At 66.3% G+C, this 26,110-nt stretch overlaps 9 protein-coding genes across 9 annotated transcripts in view; 4 read left to right on the forward strand and 5 right to left on the reverse strand.

The window, feature by feature from the left end:
- Window positions 1-1,947, reverse strand: part of PFL1_00034 (uncharacterized protein) — a gene marked incomplete at both ends in the record, with an annotated part of 2,573 nt that extends 626 nt beyond the window's left edge. The window contains 2 exons of the mRNA XM_007877531.1: window positions 26-1,622; window positions 1,859-1,947. Coding sequence (XP_007875722.1) covers window positions 26-1,622; window positions 1,859-1,947 — 1,686 coding nt within the window. The remainder of the gene's footprint in view (window positions 1-25; window positions 1,623-1,858) is intronic.
- Window positions 1,948-4,021: 2,074 nt separating this feature from the next.
- On the forward strand, window positions 4,022-5,422 carry PFL1_00035 (uncharacterized protein; the record flags this gene model as incomplete). The annotated part of the gene is made up of 1 exon (XM_007877532.1): window positions 4,022-5,422. The coding sequence occupies one exon, from the start codon at window positions 4,022-4,024 to the stop codon at window positions 5,420-5,422; it is 1,401 nt and encodes a 466-aa protein (XP_007875723.1).
- A 73-nt stretch (window positions 5,423-5,495) lies between these two features.
- On the reverse strand, window positions 5,496-6,359 carry PFL1_00036 (uncharacterized protein; the record flags this gene model as incomplete). The annotated part of the gene is made up of 1 exon (XM_007877533.1): window positions 5,496-6,359. The coding sequence occupies one exon, from the start codon at window positions 6,357-6,359 to the stop codon at window positions 5,496-5,498; it is 864 nt and encodes a 287-aa protein (XP_007875724.1).
- Window positions 6,360-7,779: 1,420 nt separating this feature from the next.
- On the forward strand, window positions 7,780-10,269 carry PFL1_00037 (uncharacterized protein; the record flags this gene model as incomplete). Its single annotated transcript, XM_007877534.1, has 1 exon — window positions 7,780-10,269. The coding sequence occupies one exon, from the start codon at window positions 7,780-7,782 to the stop codon at window positions 10,267-10,269; it is 2,490 nt and encodes an 829-aa protein (XP_007875725.1).
- A 252-nt stretch (window positions 10,270-10,521) lies between these two features.
- On the reverse strand, window positions 10,522-12,127 carry PFL1_00038 (uncharacterized protein; the record flags this gene model as incomplete). The annotated part of the gene is made up of 3 exons (XM_007877535.1): window positions 10,522-11,691; window positions 11,824-11,984; window positions 12,106-12,127. The coding sequence occupies 3 exons, from the start codon at window positions 12,125-12,127 to the stop codon at window positions 10,522-10,524; spliced, it is 1,353 nt and encodes a 450-aa protein (XP_007875726.1).
- A 1,914-nt stretch (window positions 12,128-14,041) lies between these two features.
- PFL1_00039 (uncharacterized protein) lies at window positions 14,042-15,908 on the forward strand (the record flags this gene model as incomplete). The annotated part of the gene is made up of 3 exons (XM_007877536.1): window positions 14,042-14,233; window positions 14,381-14,493; window positions 14,585-15,908. 3 exons carry the CDS (start codon window positions 14,042-14,044, stop codon window positions 15,906-15,908), a joined length of 1,629 nt encoding a protein of 542 aa, XP_007875727.1.
- Window positions 15,909-16,215: 307 nt separating this feature from the next.
- PFL1_00040 (uncharacterized protein) lies at window positions 16,216-18,000 on the reverse strand (the record flags this gene model as incomplete). The annotated part of the gene is made up of 1 exon (XM_007877537.1): window positions 16,216-18,000. The coding sequence occupies one exon, from the start codon at window positions 17,998-18,000 to the stop codon at window positions 16,216-16,218; it is 1,785 nt and encodes a 594-aa protein (XP_007875728.1).
- A 1,291-nt stretch (window positions 18,001-19,291) lies between these two features.
- PFL1_00041 (uncharacterized protein) lies at window positions 19,292-21,388 on the reverse strand (the record flags this gene model as incomplete). Its single annotated transcript, XM_007877538.1, has 1 exon — window positions 19,292-21,388. The coding sequence occupies one exon, from the start codon at window positions 21,386-21,388 to the stop codon at window positions 19,292-19,294; it is 2,097 nt and encodes a 698-aa protein (XP_007875729.1).
- Window positions 21,389-24,234: 2,846 nt separating this feature from the next.
- On the forward strand, window positions 24,235-25,999 carry PFL1_00042 (uncharacterized protein; the record flags this gene model as incomplete). The annotated part of the gene is made up of 2 exons (XM_007877539.1): window positions 24,235-24,243; window positions 24,353-25,999. 2 exons carry the CDS (start codon window positions 24,235-24,237, stop codon window positions 25,997-25,999), a joined length of 1,656 nt encoding a protein of 551 aa, XP_007875730.1.
- Between the last annotated feature and the right edge of the window lie 111 nt (window positions 26,000-26,110).

A 26,110-nucleotide genomic window follows, 5' to 3' on the forward strand; every position in this document is an offset into this window, starting at 1 on the left:
CGGCTCCCGACCTCGATGCCTGGACGGCCTCGGACAGCGGCTTGCCGGCGCCCAGGGCGCGGCAGAAGGGGTCGAGCGCGTCCACCAGCGTCCTGTCGCCGGGGCGGGCGGGCGTGTAGCGGCCCAGGTTCTCGAGCGCACCGAGCGCCGCCTGTCCCCACACCTTGGCGTCGGCCTTGGTGCCGGCCGGGTTGCTGAGCAGCGTCTGCACCAGGCCGGCAAAGAAGAGGGCGTAGATGGCGCCCGAGGTACCGCCCATGGCCGACTCGAGGACCTCGCCAATGGCAATCAGGGTGCCGGCAGCCGTGTCGAGCGGGATCTGGCCGGCGTCGAGCGCCTTCTTAACAGCCGTGCCTGCCTGGGCCAGCGTCTCGCCGCAGTCGCCGTCACCGACAATGGTATCAAACTTGGTGAGCTCCGGCTCGATCTCGACGGTGGCGGCGCAGGCGGCCGAGATGCCCTTCCTGACGAGCTCCGGGTCCGGATTGACGGGGCCGCCAATGTTGCCGCTGGCCTCGTGCAGCCCGCTGACGGAGCCGCCGGCCTTCTTGACGGCGGCCAGACGGTCGTGGGCCTCCTGCTCCTCGGCCTTGCGGTCGCGCGGCTTGCCCGACGCCGAGCCCCAGCCGGTCTGGACTCCCGCCCAGGAGAAGGCGTCGGTGGGGGCGTCGAGCAGCTCGAGGAGGCTGTGACCCGTGTTCTTCTCGAAGCGCTTCTGATTGACGAGCGAGACGCCAAAGCCGGGCGCGTTGAGCGAAGTCATGTAGGCCGAGCAGTAGACGCGCGACGGATGCAGGTTCCACTTGGACTCGAGCAGGCTGAGGGTGACGTCGGTGATGGCGTTCATCTCGAGGTTGCTCATGCCGCCGAGGTTGTTGATGAAGACGACGGGGGCGTCGTCCTTGTCAAAGGGCGTGTAGGCGCGGTCCGCGTCGTTGGGGTCGAGGAGGAAGTCGAGCATCTCGCCAATCAGGACGTCGGGCTCGGGCTTCTTGTCCATGTGCTTGAAGCCGGGCTCGTTGTGGATGCCCATGCCGAGCTCGGCGGCGTCGGCAGCCAGCGCGCCACGCTCCTCGTCGCCCTTGGGTCGGCCGGGGACGTGGCAGTGGTCGAGCGAGGTGCCGACGGCGACCATGTTGTCCATCAGGTGCTTGCCCAGGTCGGCAATCGTCTTGACATCGAGGCCCTTTTCGGCGGCGGCACCCAGCACCTTGCAGGTAAAGATGTTGCCCGCCAGGCCACGGCGCCCGACCAGGCCGCCACGCTTGCGTCCGACGGCCACGTCGTCGGCCACGTTGACGGTCTCGACGCCGCCCTTCTTGCTGGGGTGGCCGGAGCGGGCAGCGCGGGCCTTTTCGGCGGCGAGGCCAAAGTGGAGGCAGTCGCCGGTGTAGTTGTTGACGACCATGATGACGCCGGCGTCGTTGTTGATCAGGTCGATGCCCGAGCAGATCTGTGCGGCCGAGGGCGAGGCAAAGATGTCGCCCGAGATGCAGGCGGCGAGCATGCCCTTGCCGATGAAGCCGCCGTGGGCGGGCTCGTGGCCGGCGCCGCCGCCCGAGATGACGGCGACCTTGCTGTTGGGGTGGCTGGGGTTGTAGACGACCTTGTGGGGTGCGTAGCTGCGTTTAGAGGACGGAAACAGAGGTTGGGGCAGGCGGTTAGCGCTCTGAGGCTCTCTTTCGGTGTCAAAGCCCATTCGGCGAAAAGCGGAGCCTCGAGGTCGCCCTGGAAGATCATGCAGGGCTGCTCGACGGACTGGTGCGTAGCGTGCAGCAGGGACCGCAGATTCTCCTGCCGTCGTCGCACAGGACTCTAGTGGAGGGGAAGGCAGGCCCTGAGGACCGGTGCTACTCACTATCGGAGGCCAGGGTGGAGTGCGACGGCGCCTCGAAGGTTCTTCTCGACGAGGCCGACGGGGTCGTCAAAGACGTGCTTGGTCGCCATGGCGGGGGATCAAATGCGGGAGCGGGGGGAGTGGTCAAGAAGCCCGAGCGAGCGAGCGAGAGAGCGAAGAAGGGATGGATGCGCGGAAGGGGGCTGTCTCTGCCTGTGGATCGCGGATGCTGGTGAAGAGACGGAGAGTGCGAGCGGTAACGTTGGGTGGCAAAGAGACGAGAAGGACAGGTGTGGATGCAGAGGGCGGTGGATGGAGAGGTGGCCGCCCTTATGTACCCCACGCTCGCCACGGCTGGGGTCGAGAGCGGGAGACGCCGACGAGTCGAACTGCCTGGCCATCGACGACGGGAACGGGCTGGGCCCAGGCTGGGGCTGGCCTGTGTGTCTGGGCCCGAGCGAGCCAGAGAGCCTGAGTCAAAGCCAGGCCAAGCAAGCAGATCAGAGAGGCCGGACGGCGACGACGACAAACGACGCACCGCCTGGCGGGCTGGCCGACTTGACTGGCTGACGGCCAGCCTGCCAGTCTGGCTGCCTGGCCGGCTGCATGCATGGCCCGAGCTCGCTGGCTGGCTCGCTGCGTCGCCCGCCCGCCTGCCCGCTCGGCCTCTAAAATCCAAATGGCGGGGCCCGCCTGAAATTCGGATTTTTTTTGCGGGGTGGTCCCGACGTTCGGCACTTCCGCCAGCCAGCCAGCCAGCCAGTCGGCGGGCAGCAAGGGAAGAAAATCGCGAGCCCGCCGCTGGCCTCTCTGCCTGCCTCCCCGCCCCAAGCTTGCCCGTCTCCCACGCTCCCACCATCCTCTCCCACCAACGTCCAGAGCGGAGACTGGCCACGGCCGTACTTCAGGTCCTCTGCACTTTGGCGGACAGAGAGTGGCTCATGAGCAAGAGGGCAAGGGGATGCATGCGCCTTTGAAAAAGACGGACGACCGGGTCGGGTGGCGATCAAGAAGAAGATACAGGCAGGTACGCACGGAAAAGCCGATGCATATGGATAGAGCGGCAACCTAACCTGGCCAGGCGAGCGCAGCAACTACTGAAGCTAAAGGCGGGCGTCGCTCGACGAAGCAGGGAGAGAGGCAACGTCGAGTGCGGGGAACCGACTGCGTGCCCGCCTGACTCGAGGCCAGCTAGGTGGCTCACCTTGCACGCCGACCAATCAGGTACAGGCCGGCAGGCCGTGCGAAGTCTTCCCTGCCTTGCTTGCGTTTGCCACCCGAGACAGCGATAGAGAGATATCGGGCCCGGCAACCAGCAAGCAAGCAAGCAAGCAAGCAGCAGACTGGCCTGGGGCTGGCTGAAGGTCGATGCTTGGCAGGCTGCCTAGGGAGCCAGCAGGGGCGGGCCGGGGCGAGCGAGAAGCAAAGGCCAGGCAGGCCTTGCTGGCCCCGCGGCTGCATGCCAAAGTGCTCTCGGCGATTTCTTTGGCCTGGTGCATCGCCTGAGGCTGGCTGGCGCTTTGGTCTCTTTTCTTTTTTTGCCACACCGCCAGCTGGTTGGCTGGGCGGGCAGCGGGCGTGATCCGGCGACTTTGGCCTCCGTGCCGAGTACGTCTTGTCTGCAGATGGCTCGCGGCGCGGGGCTGCCTCAATCTGGCTCGACCCGCTGCCCGGCGTTAGCTTCGTTTTTCGGAGCCGTGCTTCCGGTCGCCAACGCCCGGGATCGGGCGCCGGGCAGAGGAGATGCAGATCAAGCAACCTCCACTTTGCTTCATTATTTGGCTTTGCTCGCGCTCGTGCTGCTTCCGTTTGGCTGCGTCGGCGCTTGGAGCGTTGGCGCCCCACCCAAGCAGGAGCACGAGCTTATTACGGGTTAGCTCCGGCGGGTTGCGATGCGTTTGGTTGCGTTGGTCTTGCCTGTCGCCGGCCCGGTGACGCGCATGCTTGCTTGCATGCAGCCCACCGCCTGCCAACTCGGAGACTTCTGGCGGGCTTGGTCCTCGTCGTCTGGCCTGTCCACCCGACCATCACCACCACAGCCTGCCCCCCTTGCTGCGTTGCTGCCCTCGCCAGCAACACATAAAGAGCCAGTCTTCGCCCTTTCGACCTTTCTCGTCCGCCATTCCTCACCCCAACTCATCGCCTGCCTTTTCCCCTCTGCACCCAATCACGACCGCCGCCGCCATGCCGTCGATCCCCACTTTCAAGCTCAACACGGGCCACTCGATCCCCGCCATCGGCATGGGCTGCTGGATGGGCCAGCCGGGCGCCGGCCTGGACCAGGAGATCCTCAGCAGCCTCGCAGAGGCCCTTCGCGCCGGCTACCGCCACATTGACACCGCCAACATGTACCAGAACGAGCGCGAGGTCGGCCAGGTCATCCGCGAGTCGGGCATCCCGCGCGAGGAAATCTTCCTCACCACCAAGCTCAACCCCAAGATGTACCACGACGTCGTTGGTGGCTTCGAGGGCAGCCTCCGCGACCTCGGCCTCGACTACGTCGACCTCTACCTTCTGCACTGGCCCCAGGGTATCCGCGCCTCGGACGAGCGCCCCTACGGCGACAAGGAGGGCGACATCGGCCCCACGTTTAACCAGATCTGGGCCGAGATGGAGAAGCTCCTCGAGACGCACAAGGGCAAGGTGCGCGCCATCGGCGTGAGCAACTACATGCCGCGCAACCTCAACAAGCTCCTCAAGACGGCCAAGGTGGTGCCCGCCGTCAACCAGATTGAGAACCACCCGTACCTGCCCGAGGAGGAGCTCGTCGAGCTGTGCCGGGAGCACGGCATCCACGTCACCGCCTACTCGCCCCTCGGCCAGGGCAACTCGCCCTTTTTCAGCGACGCCGACATCAAGGCCATCGCCGAGGCGCACAAGACGACGGTCGCCTCGGTCGTCCTCAGCTGGCTCGTCAAGCGCGGCATCTCGGCCGTGCCCAAGTCGGCCAACAAGGACCGCATGCGCCAGAACCTCTCGCTCGTCGAGCTCTCGGACGCCGAGGTGGAGCGCATCCTCGACATCAGCCGAAACGACCCGCAGCGACACACGCACCTGCTGCCGGGCATCGTCAAGGACGGCAAGATTGGCGGCTGGACGCTCGACCAGCTCGGCTGGGACGTCGGCTTCAACCTGCCGGAGCTCAAGCTGCAGCCGTCGTCCAAGGACCCGGCGGCGTCGTCGGGCAAGGGCGTGCCGCAGGCCATCAAGGACTTCCTCGACCGCTTCTACCGCGTCTCGGACACGCCCGACGTCCACGGCGAGTACGCCGAGCACTTTGTCGACGACGCCAGCCGCCTCCACTTCCAGATCGGGCCCATGGACGCCACCACCTCGCGCGAGGGCATCGTGGCGTGGCGCGAAAACGGCTGGAAGGGCGTCACGCGCCGCAAGCACGTCGTCAACGGCGTCTTTATCAGCCCCGAGCAGCAGAGCGTCATTATGCTCGACGGCACCGTCGAAATGGACAAAGAAGGCAAGACGGTCAAGTTCAACTGGGCCGGCCGCATGGCGTTTGACGATGAGAGCGTCGAGAGGGGCCAGCCGCTCATTGAGACGTACAAGGTCTGGCTCAGCCCGGCGTGAGGGACGGCGGCGTGCAGGGGTATCGGATTATGTCGCTGGTATCTAGAATTCGAGGAGCGGGTCCGAGGGCAGGCTAGCGACTCGGCGTGCGGATCGAGAGGGTGCCCTTTGCGAATGAAAAGTCTTGCAGCGTGCGGAGCACCTTGCCATTCTGGACGAGCTCGATGAGGGGTGGTGCAGCGTCCTGACCTGCGGACTGTCCCTCACCGGCGTCTGGTCGAGACTGGAGACCCAGTGCGAGCCTGCGTGCTGCCCTCCTGACCCTCTCCCGCAGGCCCGGTGGCGAATCGAGGGCGATCCAGAGCGGGTGCGAGTGCATCTCGGAGGGTACCTGGGCGGCGGGCTGCGTTTCCTCGCTCTGTGCGCCGTCGTCGTCGGTGCCGATCGCTTGCGGTGGGCGTAAGATAGCCATCGTCTCTCGCTGTAGTGTCCTCTCTACATCGTCGAGCGTCGAAAGCAGGTCGCCCTTTGCCTTTGCCTTGCCCTTACCATTGCCCTTTGCCTTTGCCTTTGTGTCGGAAGGTGCGGCCTCGTTGTGTCTGCGCTTGGTAGCCGACTGGGATCGTGCCTCGTCGACGATGCACGCTTCGACCCAGTCTTCAATGTCGACCTTGATCTGCCCATGTTGGCCTTCCACCTGCCTCATCAGCCTACTCAGGGTCGTCCCATCACACGCCTCGACGGCGTGCTGGTCAGGTGCCGACCAAAGGGCGACGATCTTGCCCGGTTTGGTGGAGCGACATCGGTCGGAACACGTCTTGATTCCGTCCCAGTTCTTGGCCCACTTGGCACGTGGCGTGATGATGCGTCCGCATGTGATGCAGGGTTTGGGCTGGAGCGAGGAGAGGTCCGGTGTCGGTGGTACCGTCGAGGGTGTTTGGCCGTCGTGGGACGAGGAGGACGAGGTGCGAGCGTGCTGGGCCGCCCGTCTTGCCATGGCGCGTGGCGCTACGAGCCGTTGTGCCGAGCAGCGCAGGGAGTGTGGGACGGTGCGAGCGAGAAGTGGACGCCACGGCATCCGAACGTGTCGCCTGCCTGCCTGCCTTGTTGGGGATGATGTCGGTGGTGGTGTTGGCGGCGGCGGCGAAGCGGTGCGGGTATGGAGAGGCATGCGGGCCCAGCTAAGCTTTGCGGGGGCGATGTCGGAACGCGGGATTTGAGAAATGGCCGATCCCCTCGACATCACGGCCCCGCGCTGCCCACGTCGAGACGAGGATCGATGGCGCTTGGTCGCCGCTGCTAAGGAGGGTGCATACGCTGTCAGACCGACCGACTGACCGACCGACCGACCGACCGACTGGACGACAGACAGACAGACGTGCAGACGAGCAGGTAGGGAGTGACACGGAGCTGCCTTCGTACCGGAGACACCGATGCCGACGACGGCGAAGAGGCTGCGCTGTGCTTTCGGCTCATCCGTCGGCCCCACTAAAAGCTACCGCTTAGCTTTCCCCCGGAAAAACGAGGCGCGCAGGCCAGCCAGCAGGTGACGGCCCCGCGCCAAGTTTTTTCCGTCTTGTTGAGCGCCGCCTCCGGCCCGCAACCGGACTCTGGCAGGGCGGCCCACGGTCAGGCCAGGCCTGGCTGCACGGCAAATCCCCGCGCGGCCCCTTGCGTCGCGCGTCGTGCGCAGTGGGCAGCGGGCTTGCTTGCTTGCTTCTTGGCCCAACCTGCCCGCGGGGCGTGGTATCCGTCGCCGGTGGAAGGAGGCAACAACCAGCCACAACGGGCATGCTGTTGATGCGCGCCGTGGCCTGGATCGCAGAGCAACACGATCCTGGCCCCAATTGGCCGGCCAGCCAGCGCTGACGACGTCGACAAGGAGCGCGCCCGTGGCACAGGCCATGGGTCGGTGTCATGTCATGGACTAGCTCGTGTCATGTCGTCGTCGTCGGTCGGCGGGCGCGAGGCCGGTGGCCGGTGGCCGGCTGGCGCGCTGGCTACGGATGAGCCCGAGGGTCCGTCTCGGCTGGATGCAGGTGACCTCAGAGGCAGGCAGGCCAGGGCCAGGTAGGGAGCCACGTACGGCGGCCCGACTGGCTCCCCCGCCTGCCTGCGCTCGGCCCTGCATCGTCTGTCGAGCCAGCGCCTGGCCCAGCCAGCCACGGCGCCTCAGCCCCGCCAGCCCCGCCAGCCCCGCCAGCCAGCCAGCCTGGGCCAGACGAGAAGCGCTGTCTGCGCTCCTTGGAAAATTCTCGCTCGGGCTCGGCCCCAGGCACACACACGCCACACCTCCTCCCCCTCTGCCTCTCCCTTCGACCACGACCAGCACCACCACCACCATCTCAACTTCCGGTCGCTGCCGGCCCCATCTCCAACCTCAACATACACATAGACACCCCAGCCACGCGCCCGCAATGAGCTTCGCTTCCCGCTACGGCTCCTCGGTCTCGCGCGACTATGCTCTCCTCCAGGGCCACCCCGCATCCTACCACCACTTTGGCGCCCTCTCCAACACGGCCGCACACGATGCTGCCACAGCAAACGGAGACGACGCCTCCTCGTCGTCGGCAAACCAGCTCCACACCGACGGCGACGGCGACGACGACGACCTCGCAAGCCAGTCCCACGACGACTCGTTCTCAAACGCAGTCACCGACGACGACGGCATGAGCAACATCTCGCTCCCGCATCACAACAACCACAGCTCCAACTTCTCCACCCCGGCCTCGCCCACCTTTGCTCGCTCCAACCGCGGCGGCGCACCCGCACCACACCTCCATCCCGCTGCCACCGGCGGCGGCCCCTCCAACGGCATTCGCCGCCCCAGCGTCAACGCCGTACCCGCCCTCGTCGGCATCCCCTCCGAGTACCTCCTCGGCGGCTCCGCCATCCCTCCCCCCGCAACCGCAGACACCGCCTCCCTCGCCCCCTCCTACGCCGACATCGAAGACATCCCCGACGAGACCGACCTCCCAACCCCCATGCCCCACGCACCCACCACCCGCCACGCACACTCCCAGCCCCGCGACTACCTCGACTACTACGGCAACGGCGCCCGCGGCGGCCTCGAGACCAGCTCCCTCCTCTCTGCCACCCGCAGGAACGCTGCGGCCGCAGCGGCACCCGGAGAGAGCGGCTTCTCGGCAAACTACGGCGCCACCTCGCACGACCACGCCGCCAACCAGAGCATGCTCAGCATCTCGGGCGTCGGAACGGGCATCCGCCGCCCCTCGATCAGCGGCGGCAGCATCATCAACGGCGGCCCGGGCGTCAGCGGCTGGGCCACCGCCAGCATCGCGCCCGTGCCCGTCCCCGGAGTCGAGCAGATCGACTCGATCGAGCACGAGCCCCGCGACCACATCGCCTGGCGCGAGGCAAAGGTCGTGACGCAGTATACGATCCCCATCTGGGCCACGCACCTGCTCGAGCTCTCGCTCTCGGTCGCGTCCGTCTTTTCCCTCGGCCACCTCGGCACCCTCGAGCTGGCCGCCGCCTCGCTCTCGAGCATGACGGCCAACGTCTCGGGCTACTCGGTCCTCTCTGGCTTCATCTCGGCGCTCGACACCATCCTCCCCTCGGCCTACACCCAGCAGCCTAAATCGGTCGGCCTGTGGACGCAGCGCATGCTCGTCATCGTCGCCGGCCTGATGCCCCTCATCTGGCTCATCTGGTTCAACGCCGAGCGCGTCCTCATCGGCCTCGGGCAGGATCCGGCGGTGGCCAAGCTGGCCGGCCAGTACCTCTCGATCCTGGCGCTCGGCCTGCCCGGCTACGCCAGCTTCGAGGTGTGCCGACGCTACCTCCAGGCCCAAGGGCTGATGCACGCGCCGACGCTCGTGCTGCTCGTCGTCTCGCCGCTCAACGCGCTGGCAAACTACCTGCTCGTCTGGGGGCCCGAGTCGATCCGCCTCGGCTTCGTCGGCGCTCCCGTCGCCTCGGCCATCTCGATGTGGGTCATGGCCGTCCTCTGCTTTATCCAGTGCGTGCTGGGCCCGCGCACCGCCTGGGACGGCTGGACCAAGGCCGCCTTCCGGTGGTCGGGCATCCGGCCCGTGCTGAGCCTCGGCTTCGCGGGCATGTGCTCGCTCGCGGCCGAATGGTGGGCCTGGGAGATTGTGGGGCTCGTCACGGCCGCGCTGGGCACGACGGCGCTGGCGGCGCAGAGCGTGCTGCTGGTCAGCTCGTCGGTCACCTACCAGCTGCCCTTTGGCGCGTCGGTGGCGGCGGCGGTGCGCATCGGCAACCTGCTCGGCGCCAACCGTCCGCGCGAGGCGCGGATCTCGAGCAACGTCAGCCTCATCCTCTCTCTGGCCATGGGCGGGCTCAACTCGGCGCTGTTCCTCATCTTCCGCCGCCAGTGGGGCTACCTGTTTTCGTCGGACCTCGAGGTGATCCGGCTGGTCGAGCACATCCTGCCCATCCTGGCCATTTTCCAGGTGGCCGATGGCGTGTGCGGCATCGCCGGCGGCGTGCTGCGCGGGACGGGCCGACAGGCGCAGGGCGCCCTGATCAACATGACGGCCTACTACCTCGTCGGCATCCCCATTGGCCTCGTGCTCACGTTTAGCAAGCTCCACATGGGCCTCGAGGGTCTGTGGTGGGGCCTCACCATCGCGCTCCTCTATGGCAGCGTCGGCATCTTTTGGCTCATCCTCCGCACCGACTGGGACCACGAGGTGCGCAAGGTCCAGATGCGCATGAACCTAGACGACCCCGCGCACGGCGCCGCCGCCGCCGCCGCCGCAGCGGGCGCCAAGCAGCACGACGTCGAGGGGGCCCTGCCCGGACTCGCCGGCGGCGCGCCAGCTCCCGCTCCCAACGGCCAGCAGCAGTTCCGGGCGCGCGCCACGTCGATTGCGGGGTCCACCATCGACGAGGCCGACGAGGACGAGCGGTCGCGATGAGCGGTGCGCAGGGGTGACAGTGTCTTGGTGTGCATGCTTCGGTCATAGATGCGATTGCTCTCGTCTCGTTGTTCTTGTTTTTCCACTTTGCATTGCAAGCGGGCGGACGGTCGTCATAGAGCGGCGGCGGCCCTTGCCGAATCGCAGCGTCGCCGGCCCGTCGGCACCTCGCCCCGGCCACCTTCATCCTCGGGCCTCGGAATACACGACATACCGCCGTCCGTCCAATCTGCTCACCCACCCACTCCTCACTCATTGCTGGCTCGACGAGGGCGGCTGAAAGTGCTTCTGCAGGCCAGACCAGGCCCTCCAGTAGTCCTGCTGCAGCTTTCCGCTCTCGCTGATGGCCCACCGGGTCGTGGCGAGCTGGTAGGCCGATTCAAACATGAAGCTCATGCTGCCCTGGCCGACCTTGTGCGGCTGGAGCGGGGCGTTGCTCGCCTTTTCGTAGGTCTCGGTGTCGGGGCCGTGGGCCGAGTTCATGTTGTGCAGCGAAGCGCCGCCGGGCATGAACCCTTCGGCCTTGGCGTCGTAGACGCCCTGGATGTTGCCCATGAACTCGGACATGCAGTTGCGGTGAAAGTAGGGCGGCCGGAACGTGTCCTCGGCCACGAGCCAGCGCGGCGGGAAAATGACAAAGTCGCACACGGCCGTGCCCGCGCTGTCCGAGGGGCAGGTGAGGACGGTGAAGATCGACGGGTCCGGGTGGTCGTAGCTGATGCTGCCGATGGTGTTGTACTTCATCAGGTCGTAGCGGTAGGGGACGTAGTTGCCCGAAAAGGCCACGACGTCGTAGGGCGAGTGGTCCTGCTGGAACTCGTAGAAGCGGCCCATGAACTTGTTGACAATCTGCCACTCGTCGTGCGTGTCCTCGTAGGCGGCGACGGGAGCCTCAAAGTCCTTTGGGTTGGCCAGGCCGTTGGCGCCAATGGGGCCCAGGTCCGGCAGCTCAAAGTGGCCCTTGTAGACCTCGCAGATGTAGCCGCGGGCGGGCCTGTCGGCGGTGGCGTCGTCGGGCAGCTGGACCGAGAACTTGAGCCCGCGCTGCACGACGCAGATGTGGAGCGGGGGCACGTCGAGCTTGCCAAACTCGGTCGTGACGTGGAGCGTGTGCTGCTGGGGCACGATGAGCAGGTCGCCGTCTGAGTTGTAGAAGCTCTTGCGGCCCATGCTCTTGTTGGCGCAGTAGATGTGGATGGCGAGGCCGTCCTTTGTCTGACTCTCGCCGGCGCCGCAGAGGGTCGTGAGGCTATCGACAAAGTCGACACCTTCGGGCGCCTTGACGGCGTCGGTCGACAGCGGGTCCCATCGCAGCTGCTGGGGCGTCACCTCGATGTCCGGGGAAAAGGCGTGGAACGAGGCGAGGACGCGGGGCTGCTGCTTGTAGGGCTTGAAGGGCTGGTGGTTGACCGAGGGCTTGATCTGCGGTCGTGTTGTGTGGGAGGGCGAAGAAGGAGGAGGGCCGCGGGGGCGATGTCAGCGCGCGCTGTATCCCGGCCAGCTGCGTGCATCGATGCGGCTGCTGGCATGGAGGGACGGGGCCATGGCACTCACCCTGTAGAGCCAGCTCCTCTGGTTCTTGTGCCTGGGCGCAGTGAAGGCGGTGCCGCTGATTTGCTCCGCGTAGAGGCCGTGGGGCGCCTTTTGCGGTGCGTTGCCGAGCTTGGGCAAGGAGCCGGGAATGGCCTCGGATTCGAAGTGGTTGCCGAAGCCGTCTGGGGAGGGGCAGTTGGAAGGATGGCCGGTGTTGGTGTGAGCGTTGGTCGTGCGTCGGAATTTGCCTCCATCAGAGGCTGCACTGGGTGCAAGGCGATCCGGGCGGGCGAGACGACTCACTGTTGTACCTGAGCTCAGGCATGGTGGTCGGGCAATGTGAGGAGGTCAGGCGAGGGGTGTGACGGCGTCAAGCGTATGGAACTGGCCAGTGGTGATGGCGATGGTGGTGGTGGTGGCAGGAGCTGCGAGCGGGACAGGGCTCGACGCTGGCTCGCCGAGGGAGGATGGGGGGACAGAGTATTTGTAGCGTCGGCAGCATGCCACACGGGGAGGAGAAGGAGGAGGGGGAGGGGGAGGACGAGGACGAGGTCTCGCCGAGAGGAGAGTGTGGGGGGCCGAAGCGGCGGCGGCTAACCGCGCAAAGTCGGTCCAGACGCGCTTGTCGGGCCTGGCCTGGCCTGGCCTCCCTGGCTTCTCTGCCCGCCAGCCAGGACCCTTTTGGAGTGGGCACGGACCCAACCAAATCAGAATTGAATTTTAGATTTTGGCTGGGCAGGCGTGGCGGCGCCGGGCTTGGCTTGGCTTTTCGCGTAAACGCGGCTATCGAGCCGGGCCCAAACCAGGTCCATCGGGACTCGATCCGAGCGCGGGTTGCCTTTGCTTCACTTGCTTGGTTTGGCTGCCTCGCGGATCGCGCTCCGAAGCGTCACGGTGCCGGCGTATGCTGAGGCTCAATAATAAGCTCAGGTCGGCCAGTCGAGATTGGGTTACAGGGCGAGGATCCCGGCGTGGCAAGCCAGCCAAGCTTAAGCTTGACACCAGGCCGGCCTCGTCGGCCCAAGCTTAAGCTGTTTGTACGGCCGGCCGGCCGGCGACGTTTGTCGTCAGTCGGGGCGGTGGGATTACGAGGCTCCATGGCGGTCACACTTCATCGCATTGCTGCTCTTGAATGCGTTGTGGCTGACTCGCCTCGGACAGGTGTCGACACGATGCTTGCTTGGCTGCTCGACGACATCGAGCCATGGCAGACGGCAATACCGAGGCGTGCTTTTGCCGCTGCACGCTGGTTTAGGCGTGCGGGGTCGGGAGGCAGAAGCAGGTCGTCGGGGTGCAGCCAAGACCAAGCAGGGGGCGCGGCATCAGACGCGCGCCGTGGCCCACAGCCAAGCGAGAGGGCCCGGGTTGCACAGAATCCGAGGAAATCTGGTTTTGCCGCCCACCCGCACAGCACGCCTGCGCCAACTTCCGACGCCGGACAGCGACGTCAGCCGACCGCGGATTGCACCTCGCCTGCCACCCGCGACTCGTCTCGACGCCCAGCATCATTCCGTGTCTGCTTTCTGTGCCACGACGGCCGCACGTCCAAACGACGCTGGCTTGCCATCGGACGCTTCATCGAGCTCGCATGGCCAGGCTTGGTTTTGCCGTCGCCTCCCAGCGGGGCAGCCAGGTCAAAGGTCAGATCGGCGGAGAGGTGACGGCGGCCGGGGCGCTCCATCTGGAGCCGAGTACATACCGGTAGCAAGGCAGACCAAGCATCGAACCCGCAGCACCATGATATGGCAACCGTTCACTCTACCCATCGCCCAAGAGAGGCGTGCGTGCCAAGCCGCGCCCGTCACGCTTCAACGCCGGCCGACACAACAACGGCATCTGCTCCAGCCAACCTCTGCCTCCTGCCCTACCCGCCCCGAGCACACCAACCCGAATCCTTAAATACACAACCGACACAGCCATACTCTACCTCTCTGGACTCTATCTCGTCGTCCCGTGGATCAACTCCTCCGCCGTGCCTTCTCCATCCCCTCCTCGTCGCCCGTGACACATCCCGGCTCGTACCGTCTGCTGCTATTCCACCCCGACTCAGCCCCGTCGAGCTTCCCGTCTCGTCCCTGCACGGTCAGACACGTCCCGCTCTTTCGATAGGCGGCCTCTACCTGGTCAATACCGTTTCCCACGGAGCTCTAGCCAGGACGCAATCTACCTACATAAAGGGAACCCCTCTCACTGTCCTCTCGTTGGCCTCTTCATAGCCCTCGGTTCCATCACGCTCGCCATGTCGTCCCTCCTCGACGCCGTCCAGGCGCGGCTGCCCGAGCCCCTCTCGAGCCTCAGCCCCATCGCCTTCTACACCACCGCCCTCGTCCTCGTCACGCTCGCCGTCGGCCTCTCGTCGAGGCGGGAAAAGATCAAGCTGCCCGGCCCTCGCCCGTGGCCCATCGTCGGCAACCTGCTGCAGGTCGGAGAGGTGAGAGGCTCCGGTACCGCGACCAAAAGTTGCTTGCCATGGACTGGACCGCGACTGACGCCCGGCCCTCGTTGAATGGCCCTCCTTCCTGCCCGCGTGGAATGGCCTCCTTCCTCGCCCCGCTGTCGCCACCCTTCGACGCTCCAGGATGCTGCGCTGACCTACCACGAGTGGTCCAAGATCTACGGCCCCGTATTCAAGGTCACTCTGGGCGAGCGCGAGGTCGTCGTCGTCAACTCGGCCGCCGCCGCCAAGGAGCTGTAGGTCATCTGGCTCCGTGTCCGCTCCTCGCGCGTCCATACCTCTGCCACGCCGACTGACGCCCTACCGCCTGCCCGCGCGTCCCACCAGCTTCAACGACCTCGGCAGCGTCTACATCTCGCGGCCCCTCTTCCACACCTTCCACAAGGTCGTCTCGTCGACGGCCGGCTTCACGATTGGCACGTCGCCGTGGGACGAGTCGTGCAAGCGCAAGCGCAAGGCGGCCGCCACGGCCCTCAACCGCGTGGCGGTGCAGGGCTACGTGCCCATCATCGACATGGAGACCCTCTGCCTGATCGAGGACATCTACAAGGACTCGGACCAGGGTAGGACGGCCATCAACCCGTACGCCTACCTGCAGCGGTTCGCGCTCAACACGTCGCTCGTCGTCAACTACGGCACGCGCCTCGAAAAGGTCGGGGACAAGCTGCTCCAGGAAATCGTCGAGGTCGAGACGTACGTCGCCAACTTCCGCAGCGTCAGCGGCACGCCGAGCGACTACGTGCCCCTGCTGCGCTACCTCCCCTCGTTTGGCGGCGGCGGCGGAGGCGGCGCCACGGCCAGGTTTGCCCAGGAGGTGCGCAAGAGGCGCGACGTCTACATGGATCGGCTGCTCGACGACTGCAAGCGCCACGTCAGGGCCGGCACCGACATCCCGAGCATCACGGGCAACATCCTCAAGGACCCCGAGGCCAAGCTGAGCGATGCCGAGCTCAGCTCCATCTGCCTCTCGATGGTCTCTGCGGGCCTCGACACGCTGGCCAACACCTTTATCTGGTCGGTGGGCTACCTGGCGCAGCACCCAGACATCCAGGACAAGGCCTACCAGGCCATGTATGACGTCTACGGCGGCGCCATCCCGGACTCGACCGAGGAAAAGGTCGAGTACATCACCGCCTTGCACAAGGAGTGCTCGCGCTTCTTTAGCGTGCTCAAGCTCTCGCTGCCGCGCGCCACGCTGGGCGACTCCGAGTACCGCGGCGTCGCCATCCCGGACGGCACCACCGTCTTTCTCAACGCGTGGGCCATCCACCACGACGCCGAGCGCTACGGCGCCGACTACGCCGTCTTTCGGCCCGAACGCTTCCTCGACCCGCGCGAGGCCAACCTGCAGTCGCACTACAGCTTCGGCGCCGGCCGCCGCATGTGCGCCGGCGTCCACCTGGCCAATCGCGAGCTCTACATTGCCTTTTGCAAGCTCATCCACTTTTTCCGCATCCTCCCCTCGGACCGCGACGACGAGCGCGCCTTTGACATCGACCCCGCCACGGCATGCGCCAACCCGCGCGGCCTCAGCAGCACCCCCAAACCCTTCAAGGTCCGCTTTGTCCCGCGCGACGAGGCCGGCATCAGGGCCTGGATCGACGACGAAAAGACAAAGACCGAGGTCAAGCTCGCCAGGAAGGTCGAGTAGCCGGCCATGACCCCCCCCCCCCCCCCCCCCCGGTCCTCTGTATGATAAGGCGTTTGAGAGGCCCGCGCTTTGCGCACGATGAAAATGCCAGCCATTCCCACCGTCGACAACCAGACCACCCCGGCCGACCCACAGCATTACCCTGCACGCCAGCAAATTGAGCGCCTTTTCTTCGTGTGTCTTTCTGATTTCGCGACAAGTCTGACGAGCACCGTTACAGCAGATAGAGAGGATGACGAGCAAGACGGGATCAAAGAGCAAGATGGAGCAAAGAGAGGGAACAGCGGACCTCTGCCGCAGGCCTGCGTTAGAACGCGGCGCCGCGGGCCGAGAGCTGCCTGACCTCGGTGGCGGCGAGGAGGGTGCCGTTGCCGAAGAGCTGCACGCCCTGCGGGGTGCTAGAGCCAGGCGCGACGTACGAGACGTTGTGACCGAGCGAGGCGAGGAAGGCGACGGTCGAGTTGTCGAAGCCGTCAAAATTGGGGATCGTCGGGTCGTCGTACTCGAAGCTGGCGACGTTGGGCGAGAGCTGGTGGTGCCACCGGGGTTTGCGGATCGAAGCTTGCAGGTCGAGGCCGTAGTGGAGCACGTCAAACGCCAGCTGGATGACGGCCGTGATGATCCGAGAGCCTCCGGCCGAGCCCGTAGCGAGGATCAGGCGGCCCGTGTCCTCCTCGATGACAATCAGCGGCGAGATGGACGACAGCGGCCGCTTGCCCGGCCGGATAAAGTTGGCCGCCGTCGGGGCCAGGCCGAAAAAGTTGGCCGAGCCGGGCGAGCTGAAGTCGTCCATCTCGTTGTTGAGGATGACGCCGTGCTCGGTCATGACCTGGCTGCCCCAGAACGTGTTGATGGTGGTGGTGAGCGTGACGGTGAGGCCGTGCTTGTCGACGACGGTGAGCTGCGAGGTGCCAGAGTCGGCGAGGATGGCCGAGCGCGACGGATCGTAGTCGGTCACGTTGGCGAGCACCGACGTGTCGAGGATCTTGTCGCGCTTCTCGCGGGCGTAGTCCGGGCGGAGGTACTCGTGCTGGAGGCGGGTGACGTTGTGGACGAAGGCGGGGTCGCCAAAGGTGGTGCGCTCGCCGTAGGCAAACTTGGTGGCCTCGATGATGCGGTGCGTGGTGAGGTTGACACCCGGCTCGAGCGAGGTGCCGTACTGATCCATGGTCTGGAGCGTCGAGAGGACGGCGTTGCCGCTGCAGGGCGCCACGCCGCTGTAGGCGCGGTACCTTCCGTCGGCGAAGGTGACGTTGTTGGTCTTGCGCCAGATGGCTTCGTAGCCCTCGAGGTCGTCGAGGGTGAGGATGCCCTTGCGTGCCTGCACGGCGTCGACGACGCCCTGGGCCAGGGTGCCCGAGTAGAAGTCGTCGATGCCGTGGTGGGCGATGCGCTTGAGGGCGTGGGCATAGCGGGTGCGCCTGACGCGCTCGCCCTTGCGCTTGACGACGCCGTCCGGGCAGTAGGCCTCCTTCCAGACTGGGTCGGCGCAGAGGAAGGGGTAGGCCTTGGGGTCGAGGGCCTTGCTGAGCTGGTCGGTGACGAGGAAGCCCCTCGTGTTGAGCTCGATGGCGGGTTCGAAGAGCTGCTTCCAGGGCAGCTTGCCGTAGCGGTCGTGGAGGGCCTTCCAGGCCTTGAGCTCTCCCGGCACGCCGACGGCGAGGCCGCCGATGAGGCTGGCGTTCTTGTCCGGGTTGTCGACAAACATGCGCTCGTAGCCGGCGGCGGGCATCGTCTCCCTGAAGTCGATCATGTCGACGTGCCTGGGGCTGCGCACGTCGCGGACGATGCCGAAACCGCCGCCGCCGATGCCCGAGTGGAAGGCGGCAATGGAGCCGACGCAGAGCGAGGCGGCGATGACGGCGTCTGCGGCGGATCCGCCGCGCTCGAGGGTGAGTGCGCCAATGTTGGAGCACACGTCGACCTCGGTGGCCACTGCGCCGTGGGTGCCCGTGACCGAGAAGATGGGTGTCGAGTTCTGGGACGCGGCATGGTAGAAGGGCGCCCCGTGGATGGGCGAGGCCGAGGCGCTCTGGAGGGGCGAGGAGAGCGAGAGGGCGACGACCAGGAGCGAGGAAGTGAGACGGAGCATCGTGACGAGGGTGCCGCGCCGCCGGCGATGGCCAAGGGGGAGGGGAGAGGGGAGAAGGGAGGGGGTCAGGAGGAGCGAAAGGCGACTTGCAAAGGGGCAAGGAACGAGACGAAACAGGAGGAGGAGGAGGAGGAGGAGGAGGAGGAGGAGGAGGAGGAGGATGGCAGACGTTGACGGCGATCAGGTAGAAGGACGCTAACTAGGACTACTAGATATACGATCTGATCTCGGCTGGTCAGCCAGGGATCTGCGCTACGGGGGGGCACCCAGCGGAATGAAGGGCGGGGCGGATGTTTGCGCCAACCCCCACACTTTCTTCTGTACTGTACAGGACCGGGTAGGACGACGCTGCGGGGGCCGCGCGCGCTACGATATCGATGCCCGCCGAGATGCGCGAGCACGACATGGCGGCCTCGTCTGAGGGGAGAAAAGTGCCGATGCCGGCGGGTCGCGGACCGGCCTATACCCCACGATAGGCCAGGTAGGCCTGGCATCACGCATGGTCGTCTGGCGATGCGCCCGTCGCTAGCCAGGCCGGGCCAGATGAGCCTATCGCCAGGCCCGCTTCGCCGGCGAAATCAACGCAGAGTAACGTTACAGTACGCTGCCCGCCGTCTGGCCAGCGGCTCGCCCTGGCTTCGGAAGGATCATCAAGAGGCTAGGCTAGGTAACTGTAGGCCGGCACGACATCCGACCTGGTCTCGGGCCCCAGGCCAACGCACGCTGCTTGGTCTCGTGGGCAAAGTTGAGAGCGACTCGCTAGCCGAAAGCGTGCGTGCGTGCGTGCGTGGGCCTCGAATCCAGCCGGGCCGTCTGCATCGCTACGGTTGCTGGGGTCGGCCAACCGCTCGGTCCACGGTTGGGGACAAGCAAGCAAGGTGTGTCCGGTACGGTGCCATCACGCTATCTATATCTCTACGTGTGACCATGGCATGCACCTGTCGGCGAATTACGCGGGACACGACCATGCATGGAACGATTTGAACCGCAGCCTGCCTGCCTGCTCGCTGGCTGAGCTGCTGGCTTCTTACTTCTTGCCTGCCCACGCGACCGAGCCTGGACCGACGCCGCCAGTCGACCCGCCCGATAGAGTCACCGCTCCCCCATCGAGCACACACGATGGCCATGTCATGGAATGCTTTCGTCGATGCTGATACAACAGGGCGGGCCAAGGCCAAGGATGAGCGAAAGGGACATCGAGGGAGCTGGCGATCCACCTCTGCCAACGTCGCTCGCTCGCTAGAGCCCCCTTCGAGGCGGGCCCAGTCGAGCGACACGCACGCCGCGCCTCTCAGTTCCTGTCGAAGCGGTAGCGCACCCGCTCCGCAGCCAGGTAGAAGAGCTGCGGCTTCTTCTTGACCTGCCTCTGGCTGCCCGCCGCCAGGCTGCCGCCCTTCATCTGGTCCACCTGCTCCCCGACCTCGGCCGCCAGCCTGCCACCCTGCATCTCCTCGGGCAGCACCGTAAAGCCCAGCGGCCCGCACTCGCAGTCCGGGCACAGCAGGTACTTGACCGTCACCTCCTCGCCCGGCGTCAGCCCCAGGCTCAGGTGCGCCAGCAGCGACGACACGTCCTCGTCCGAACGGCTGCTCTCGTCCGACCCGCTGTTGCCCCGCTGCCGCTGCTGCTTCCGCCTCTCCTTTTCCCGCGCCTTGTCCTCCTTGCGCCGCTCCTTTTCCTCGCGCTTCTCGCGCGCCCTGGCCTCCTTGTCCTGCACCTTGGCCTCCGACGTCGGGCTCGGCGACGATGGCGTCGGCGCCGTCCACTTGAGGTCGCGAGAGAAGCCCACATTGTCAAACTGCAGCGGGCCCGCCACCGTCCAGAAGCCCTTGACGCTCGTCAGCAGCCGCGTCCCACCCGACGAGGCGCCCTGCACCGGGAACGCCGGCCCCTGCGGCGGCGCAGGCGAGTTGGGCAGCTCGAGCGCCGGGTTCGACAGCGGTCCGCTCTCCTTGCGGGTGTACTCGCCCGCCCCCTTGCCAAGGATGCAGCACCGGCAGTTCTCCATGGGGCAGTACAGCCGCGCCAGGTTGGTGCCCGTCTCGCGGTCCACCAGCCGTGCCTCGAGCGCCATGCCCGCGTCCTCGGACGCCGTCTTGCCCGCGAGCGCCTGGCCCAGGATCGACGTGTACGTGACGCCGGGGCTCTTGCCCGGCTGCGACTGCGCAGCGAGCGCCGCCATGATCGAGGCCTGCGACGGCATGCCGGGCGGCGTCTCTGGCTTCTCGGGCGCGGCCGACTTGGCGGTGACGGCCGTCGTCGGGGTCGCCGAGGCATCGCCCGACGGCGTTCCGAGGTCAGACTTGTCCGTCTCCTGGGTCGGCGTCTGCGTAGCGGTGGCGTCCTCGGAGGCCGTCGCGGGTCTCGACGACGCCGATGCTGCCGAAGAGGCCGAGCCCGATGCCGAATCGGTCTGCGATGCCGAAGCAGATCTCCCTCTCTCGCGCTCGGGTGCCGTAAAGGCAAACTGTGGCGAGGTGAGGGCGGTGGGCGACGAGACCATGCGGTCATCGCCGCCGCCGCTCGAGGCGCTCGAGAAGGTGCGCGTGAGGGCGTTGGCGTCGCCCGTCTTGGCTCCGGGCATCGTCACGGGCGCGCTGAGGCTGCGCCGCATCTCGAGCCACTGTCCGCTGCCGTACTGGATGTGGCTGACGCACTGTACCTTGAAGCCGACCTTGATGTAGAGCTCGGTGAGCTCCTCGTGGGCGAGCAGCGCCAGCGTCTCGTAGCCCCTCTTGCCCTTGGCGCCCTCGGGGCCCTTGCCGTCCTCGGCGCGCTTGAGGCGGGAGATGTAGTTTTCGAGCATGCGCGTGGCGAGGCCCTTGCGCTGATAGTCGGGCGACACGCAGACGCTGTGGATGCAGACCATATGGGCGTCGGCGGAAGAGTCGTGCGTCGACATGGACCGCAGCGTGAGGGCGGTGGCCGCGGTGCCGCACACAAAGGCGACCATCTTGCGGCGCGAGGGTCCGCCAACGGTCAGCGGTCCGGCCACCTTGGGCGGAGGCAGGGGCAGATAGGCGCCGAGAAAGAGGTGGGGAGCCGCCCGTTGCCGGCCGATGAGCTTTTCGTACGAGGCGGCATCCTCTGGCGGGTAGCCCTGGACCTCGAGCTGGTGGGCTGCGCGGACCTCTTCGGGGCGGACGTAGTCGAAGACGAGGTTGCGCGGCAGCGCCGAGGGCTTTGGGGGCGCCGACGACGACGACGACTGGCTGAGGGTTCGCGCGGCCATGTGCGACGACGACGACGAGCTGCTGGGCGAGCCGGCCTGGTTGCTGGAAGCGGCAGAGTTGGACGAGTTGGAGCGGTTGACCTTGCCAAAGGTGTTGCTGATGGTCTGGTACAGCGAGATGGACTGGTGCGCCATCTGGCTCGGCGGAGGATGCATGGTGGGCGAGAGATAGGGAGGACAGGCGATGGCGATGGCGATGGCGATGGCGATGGCGATGGCGATGGCGATGGCGATGGCGATGGCGATGGAAGGGCCTGGCTCGAGGTAGGTATTTTCGGCAGGTGCCCGGCAACGCTCCAATCAGGTGGCTCGGGTTGGCTGCTGCCTGCTGCAGGCTCGATGCAGCCGTGCGGCAGGGCGGAAAGGCGGGGTGCAGAGGGGATCGCCTAGGGCAGTCTGTCCGTGGTTGGTCGTTATCAACGCAACGTCTTCGTCGTCGTCGTCGTCGTCGTCGTCGTCGTCGTGGCAGTCGTACCAGGTTGGAACGATCCTGTTTCCTCTGTGATGCCGTTCCTCGTCGTGGATGAAGTGGCTTGGGGTGTGGGCACAGCTGGCGGGCCTGCTGTTGATGCCTGGACGGATCAGAGCGAGAGCGGTGGCAGCATCAAAAGGAGAATCGTCGTCGGTGTCGTACAGGCGGGGGGCCAACTTTGATTTTGCGATGGGGGCGATCGCAGGACGGGGCGAAGGGCCGATATCCAGGGTCAGAGTCGGCTTGCTTGCTTGCGTACCGAAGGCGGAGGGGAGGGGGGGCCCGGATGCCAAGGCGATGCGAGGATATACTCGTGGGCGTGTCGGGTTTCCTCACTTGTCGAGGTGGGTGTTCGGAGTGGCAGTAGAGGTCATACGAGAGCGGGCCGGATGTGGTGGTGGTGACCAGGGCCAAGAAACGGTACGAGGAGCGGAGCGGAGCAGAAGCGGTCGATCGGTCGGTCGGTGAGGGGGCGGAGGGAGGACCGAGGTCGAGAGAGAGGACAGAAGAGAGAGGAGAGCAGACCTGCGGCGAAGGCGCCGTTCGAGAGAGATGAGCTGCTGGGGGCACGGGGGAAGGCCAAGGCAGGCAGGGTCGTTGTCGAAGCAACAGGCAGGCTAGGGCCGACGGAGCAGCAGGCAGGCAGCAGGCTGCAGCTGGTCAAGGCCAGAGAGAGGGACAGGCAGGGACAGGCAGGAGGCAGCCTGCCACCCAACGGGGCAACCAGCAGGCAGCCAGGCCAGGGTCATCAGGCGGGCAGAGAGGCGGGGCCTTGACCCGAAGGGCCTCGCGCGGCTGATACGGCGGGGCTGTCCCGAACCGTCCGTCGCCCACCAGCGTGTCCACGCGGTCATCATCATCTCGGCCGCTCTTTCCCCTCTTCGCTTTCTGCCAGCATAGGCCTCTAGCCTCCCTTTCCGATCTCTTCCTGTCTCCCTAGCCTTGACAGGAGAAAGGCAGCAGCCAGCGAGCGAGCGAGCGAGCGAGGCTACGAAGCTACGGACGGCAACAAGCGGCCGGTCATGACCTAGGTCCTGCCTTCTGCTCTCGCTCTCTCTACGCCTCATGAATCGCCGGTGCGCCGCGCCGGCCTGGCTTAGCTTGTGCCACATGATCCAGGCCCTCTCGCGATCTGTCTGTCCTCTCAGCACCACGCCCATGCCCATATCGAGCCGCGCCGTTCCAACGAGCCCCCACCTCGTTGCTTGCTCGTCCCTCTCTCTCGTCGCCGCCAGACTCCGGTCATCCTAGACCGCCGTTGCGACGAGGCGAGGCCAGATCGAGTAGGCAGGCAGGGCTTCTTGCCTTTGCCCCGCCAACAGGCGGCCTAGGCTAGCCGCTCTAAGAAAGCGCGAGCAAGGCGTCAAGCCCTTTGAGCCCGTCTAGGCCCGTTCCAGGTGGCCAGAGATGGAGGGGCGCGGCGCAGTACAGTACCGGTAGCAGGCAGTCAGGCAGGCTACCGGTATCCGCCACCCTTTGGTCCATCACGTCACCTAGAGAGAATGCTGTCTGGTGCTGGCTGGTCTGGCACGGGTGGCGGGCGCGCGCCAAAGACTGGGGCAGAGGGCAGCACAGGCAGCATTTCAGCATGTCACACCCGGCCTGCTCTGGACTATACTGGACTGGACTAGACGGCTTGGTCGGCGGTGAGAAGCGGCCACGGCGGCGGATCTTTCCCGGCTTGGCCAGACTCTAGCGCCATCTATTTCGGTCCGGCGGGCCGAAACCGCTCTCTTTGGCCCGTTTTTGGGATGTCACGATGGGCCAGCGATATGATGGGCCTGCCGAGTCAACGTGCGCCCGCCCATCATCAAGCACGCACCCACGCACCCACGCGCTGGGCTGGCCATCTCGCTCGCTCGCTCGCTCCTCTGCCGGACCGGCGGCCTGGCCTGCCGCCCTCCTTGCGTTTGGACGTTGGACATCTCCCCCGGAGATGGCTGCCCCGCCGACGATGTTCGATCCAAGATGCCGTCCTTGCTTGCTGCTCGAACGTGCCTCGATCGCCTCGTTGCGCGGCACTGACGATGGCGGCCCAGAGTCTGGCCCCAGCTAAGGCCGCCATGCTGCGTTGTGCTGCTTGCCAGCCAGAGGTGAGAGGGTTGTCTCGGAGGAGTTGGTTGCCAAGGCTGCGATCGGGGTTGAGAGACAGGCGGAGCGGGGCGGGGCGCTGCAACGGGGCTTGGCCCTTTGGCTTGGCCTGGCTTGGCTGGCCCAGACCGACGTGCGTGCGCGCTTGGCTGGCCCCAGGCAAGACGACGTCAGATGCATATGCATGGTGGGCGCCGCAACCTGCTCGGCACCGGCGTCACCCCCGGCCTAGCCTAGCCTGCTGGCTCTGCACCGCCTTTGCTTTCGGCCGCCGCGTTCGGCGGCGTTGCCAGTCGATGTGGAGGTGAGGGGCCGTCGTTTCTTCCAGGCTCGAACGGCCCGGTCCCGCTGGTTGGCACATACAGCCTGCTTGACGCTCGCTGCTCACCAACACCACCTCCATCACCACCGCCACCGCTCAACGGTCTACAATCGCACCATGAAGAAGGTGAGCAGGCAACAGTCGCGACTGTGAAACGCGCCCGCGGGCGAGCTACCGTGGCACCGCTCCGCCGTGACTGACCCGCCCCACCCCGTGTCTCCTCTCCCCGCTCCAGTTTATCGGCAAGGTCCAGGAGGGCATCGACAAGCTCGACCTCGACAAAAAGGCAGGCGGCCTCACAGGCGGCCCCTCGTCGTCGTCGTCGCCGCCGTCGTCGGCAGCCGCGCCCGCGTCGCTCACTTCGATCAACGCGCCCCCCTCGCAGCGCGACATCTACCTCCACCGCAAGCAGAGGGGCGTCAACCTCGGCAGCTGGTTCTCGCTCGAATCCTGGCTCACCCCTTCCCTCTTCCAAAAGGCGAAAGACCCCAAGGGCAGCGAGCTCGACGTCGTGCGCGGCATGGACGCCGCAGAGGCAAAGTCGATGCTCGAGGCGCACTGGGACAACTTCGTCAACGACGGCGACTGGCGCTGGATGGTCGACCACGGCGTCAACACCGTCCGCATCCCCGTCGCCTACTTCCACTTCCTCGCCGGCCACCCGGACCCCGCCGTGCGCTCCCTCCTCAAGGGCACCGACTTCGACAAGCACGCCTCGGTCTACGAGGGCGCCCTGCCGCGCATCCACAACGCCATCGAAAAGGCAAAGCAGCACCGCATCGGCGTCCTCATCGACCTCCACGGCGCGCCCGGCGCCCAAAACACCGACGGCCACTCGGGCGTCAGCACGGGCAAGGCCGCCCTTTGGGACTCGAGCAGCGACGTGAAAAAGACGGTCCAGATCCTCGTCGCGATGGCGACCGAGTACGCCAGGTACGAAAACGTCGTCGGCCTCGAGCTGCTCAACGAGCCCAAAAACACCAACAAGCTCCAATCCTTTTACCAGGACGCCATCGCCAGGATCCGCGCCGCGTCCAGCGAAGCCGCCGCGCTGCCCCTCTACCTCGGCGACGCGTGGGACACCAACCACTATACCGGCTTTGTCGGGCAGCAGGCGGGCGCGGGCAACTTCTTGGTGGCCGACTACCACCTCTACCGCTGCTTTACGCCGCAGGACCACTCGATCCGGTGCGAGGAGCACGCGGCCAAGGTGCACCCGGGCAGCAGCCCGCGCCGCCACGACCGCGGCGACTGCGGCGACACGGCCGGCTGGCTGCAGTCGATGTCGCACCGGTGCGGCCACTCGCTCATCGTGGGCGAGTGGAGCGCCGCCCTCAACCCGGGCTCGCTCGGCCACCTGGGCTCGCCCGAGGAAAAGAAGCGCGCCAAGACGGCGTGGGCGCACAACCAGTGGCTCTCCTACGACAAGTTCTGCGCCGGCTACTTTTTCTGGACGCTCAAAAAGGAGGGCGGGCCGGACACGGGCTGGTGCTTTTACACGGCCGTCGAGCGCGGGGTGCTGCCGCCGCACCTCGACCCGCACCGCGGTCGGCGTCGGTCGCCGGCCGACATGGAGGCGCAGATGGCGGGGGCGCAGCAGCAGGCGTCGGCGGGCCACGAGGCCTACTGGAACAAGCAGGGCGACGCGTCCAAGTACGAGCACTGGCGCTTTGCAGAGGGCTTCGCCACGGCATGGAGGGACGCCGTCGAGTTTGCAAAGCAGAGCGCCGACAACGAGATCGGCTTCGATGGGCAGTGGAAAAAGGACAGGGTCGAGGCGCACCGTCGGGAAAAGGGCCAGGGCAGCAAGATGGTGTGGCAGTTTGAGCACGGCTTCGATCAGGGCCTCGCCGCTTTCAACGCCGCCCTCGTCGCTTCGTAGGCGTCTGTCTGAATCGAAAACGCTGCACGGTGCCTCCCAGCTCTGTCTCCCAGCTCTGTCTCTCAGCTCTCTCCCAGCTCTCTCCCAGCTCTCTCCCAGCTCTCTCCCAGC

The sequence above is a fragment of the Pseudozyma flocculosa genome, assembly GCF_000417875.1.
Source record: "Pseudozyma flocculosa PF-1 unplaced genomic scaffold scaffold00001, whole genome shotgun sequence".
NCBI lineage: Eukaryota > Fungi > Basidiomycota > Ustilaginomycetes > Ustilaginales > Ustilaginaceae > Pseudozyma > Pseudozyma flocculosa.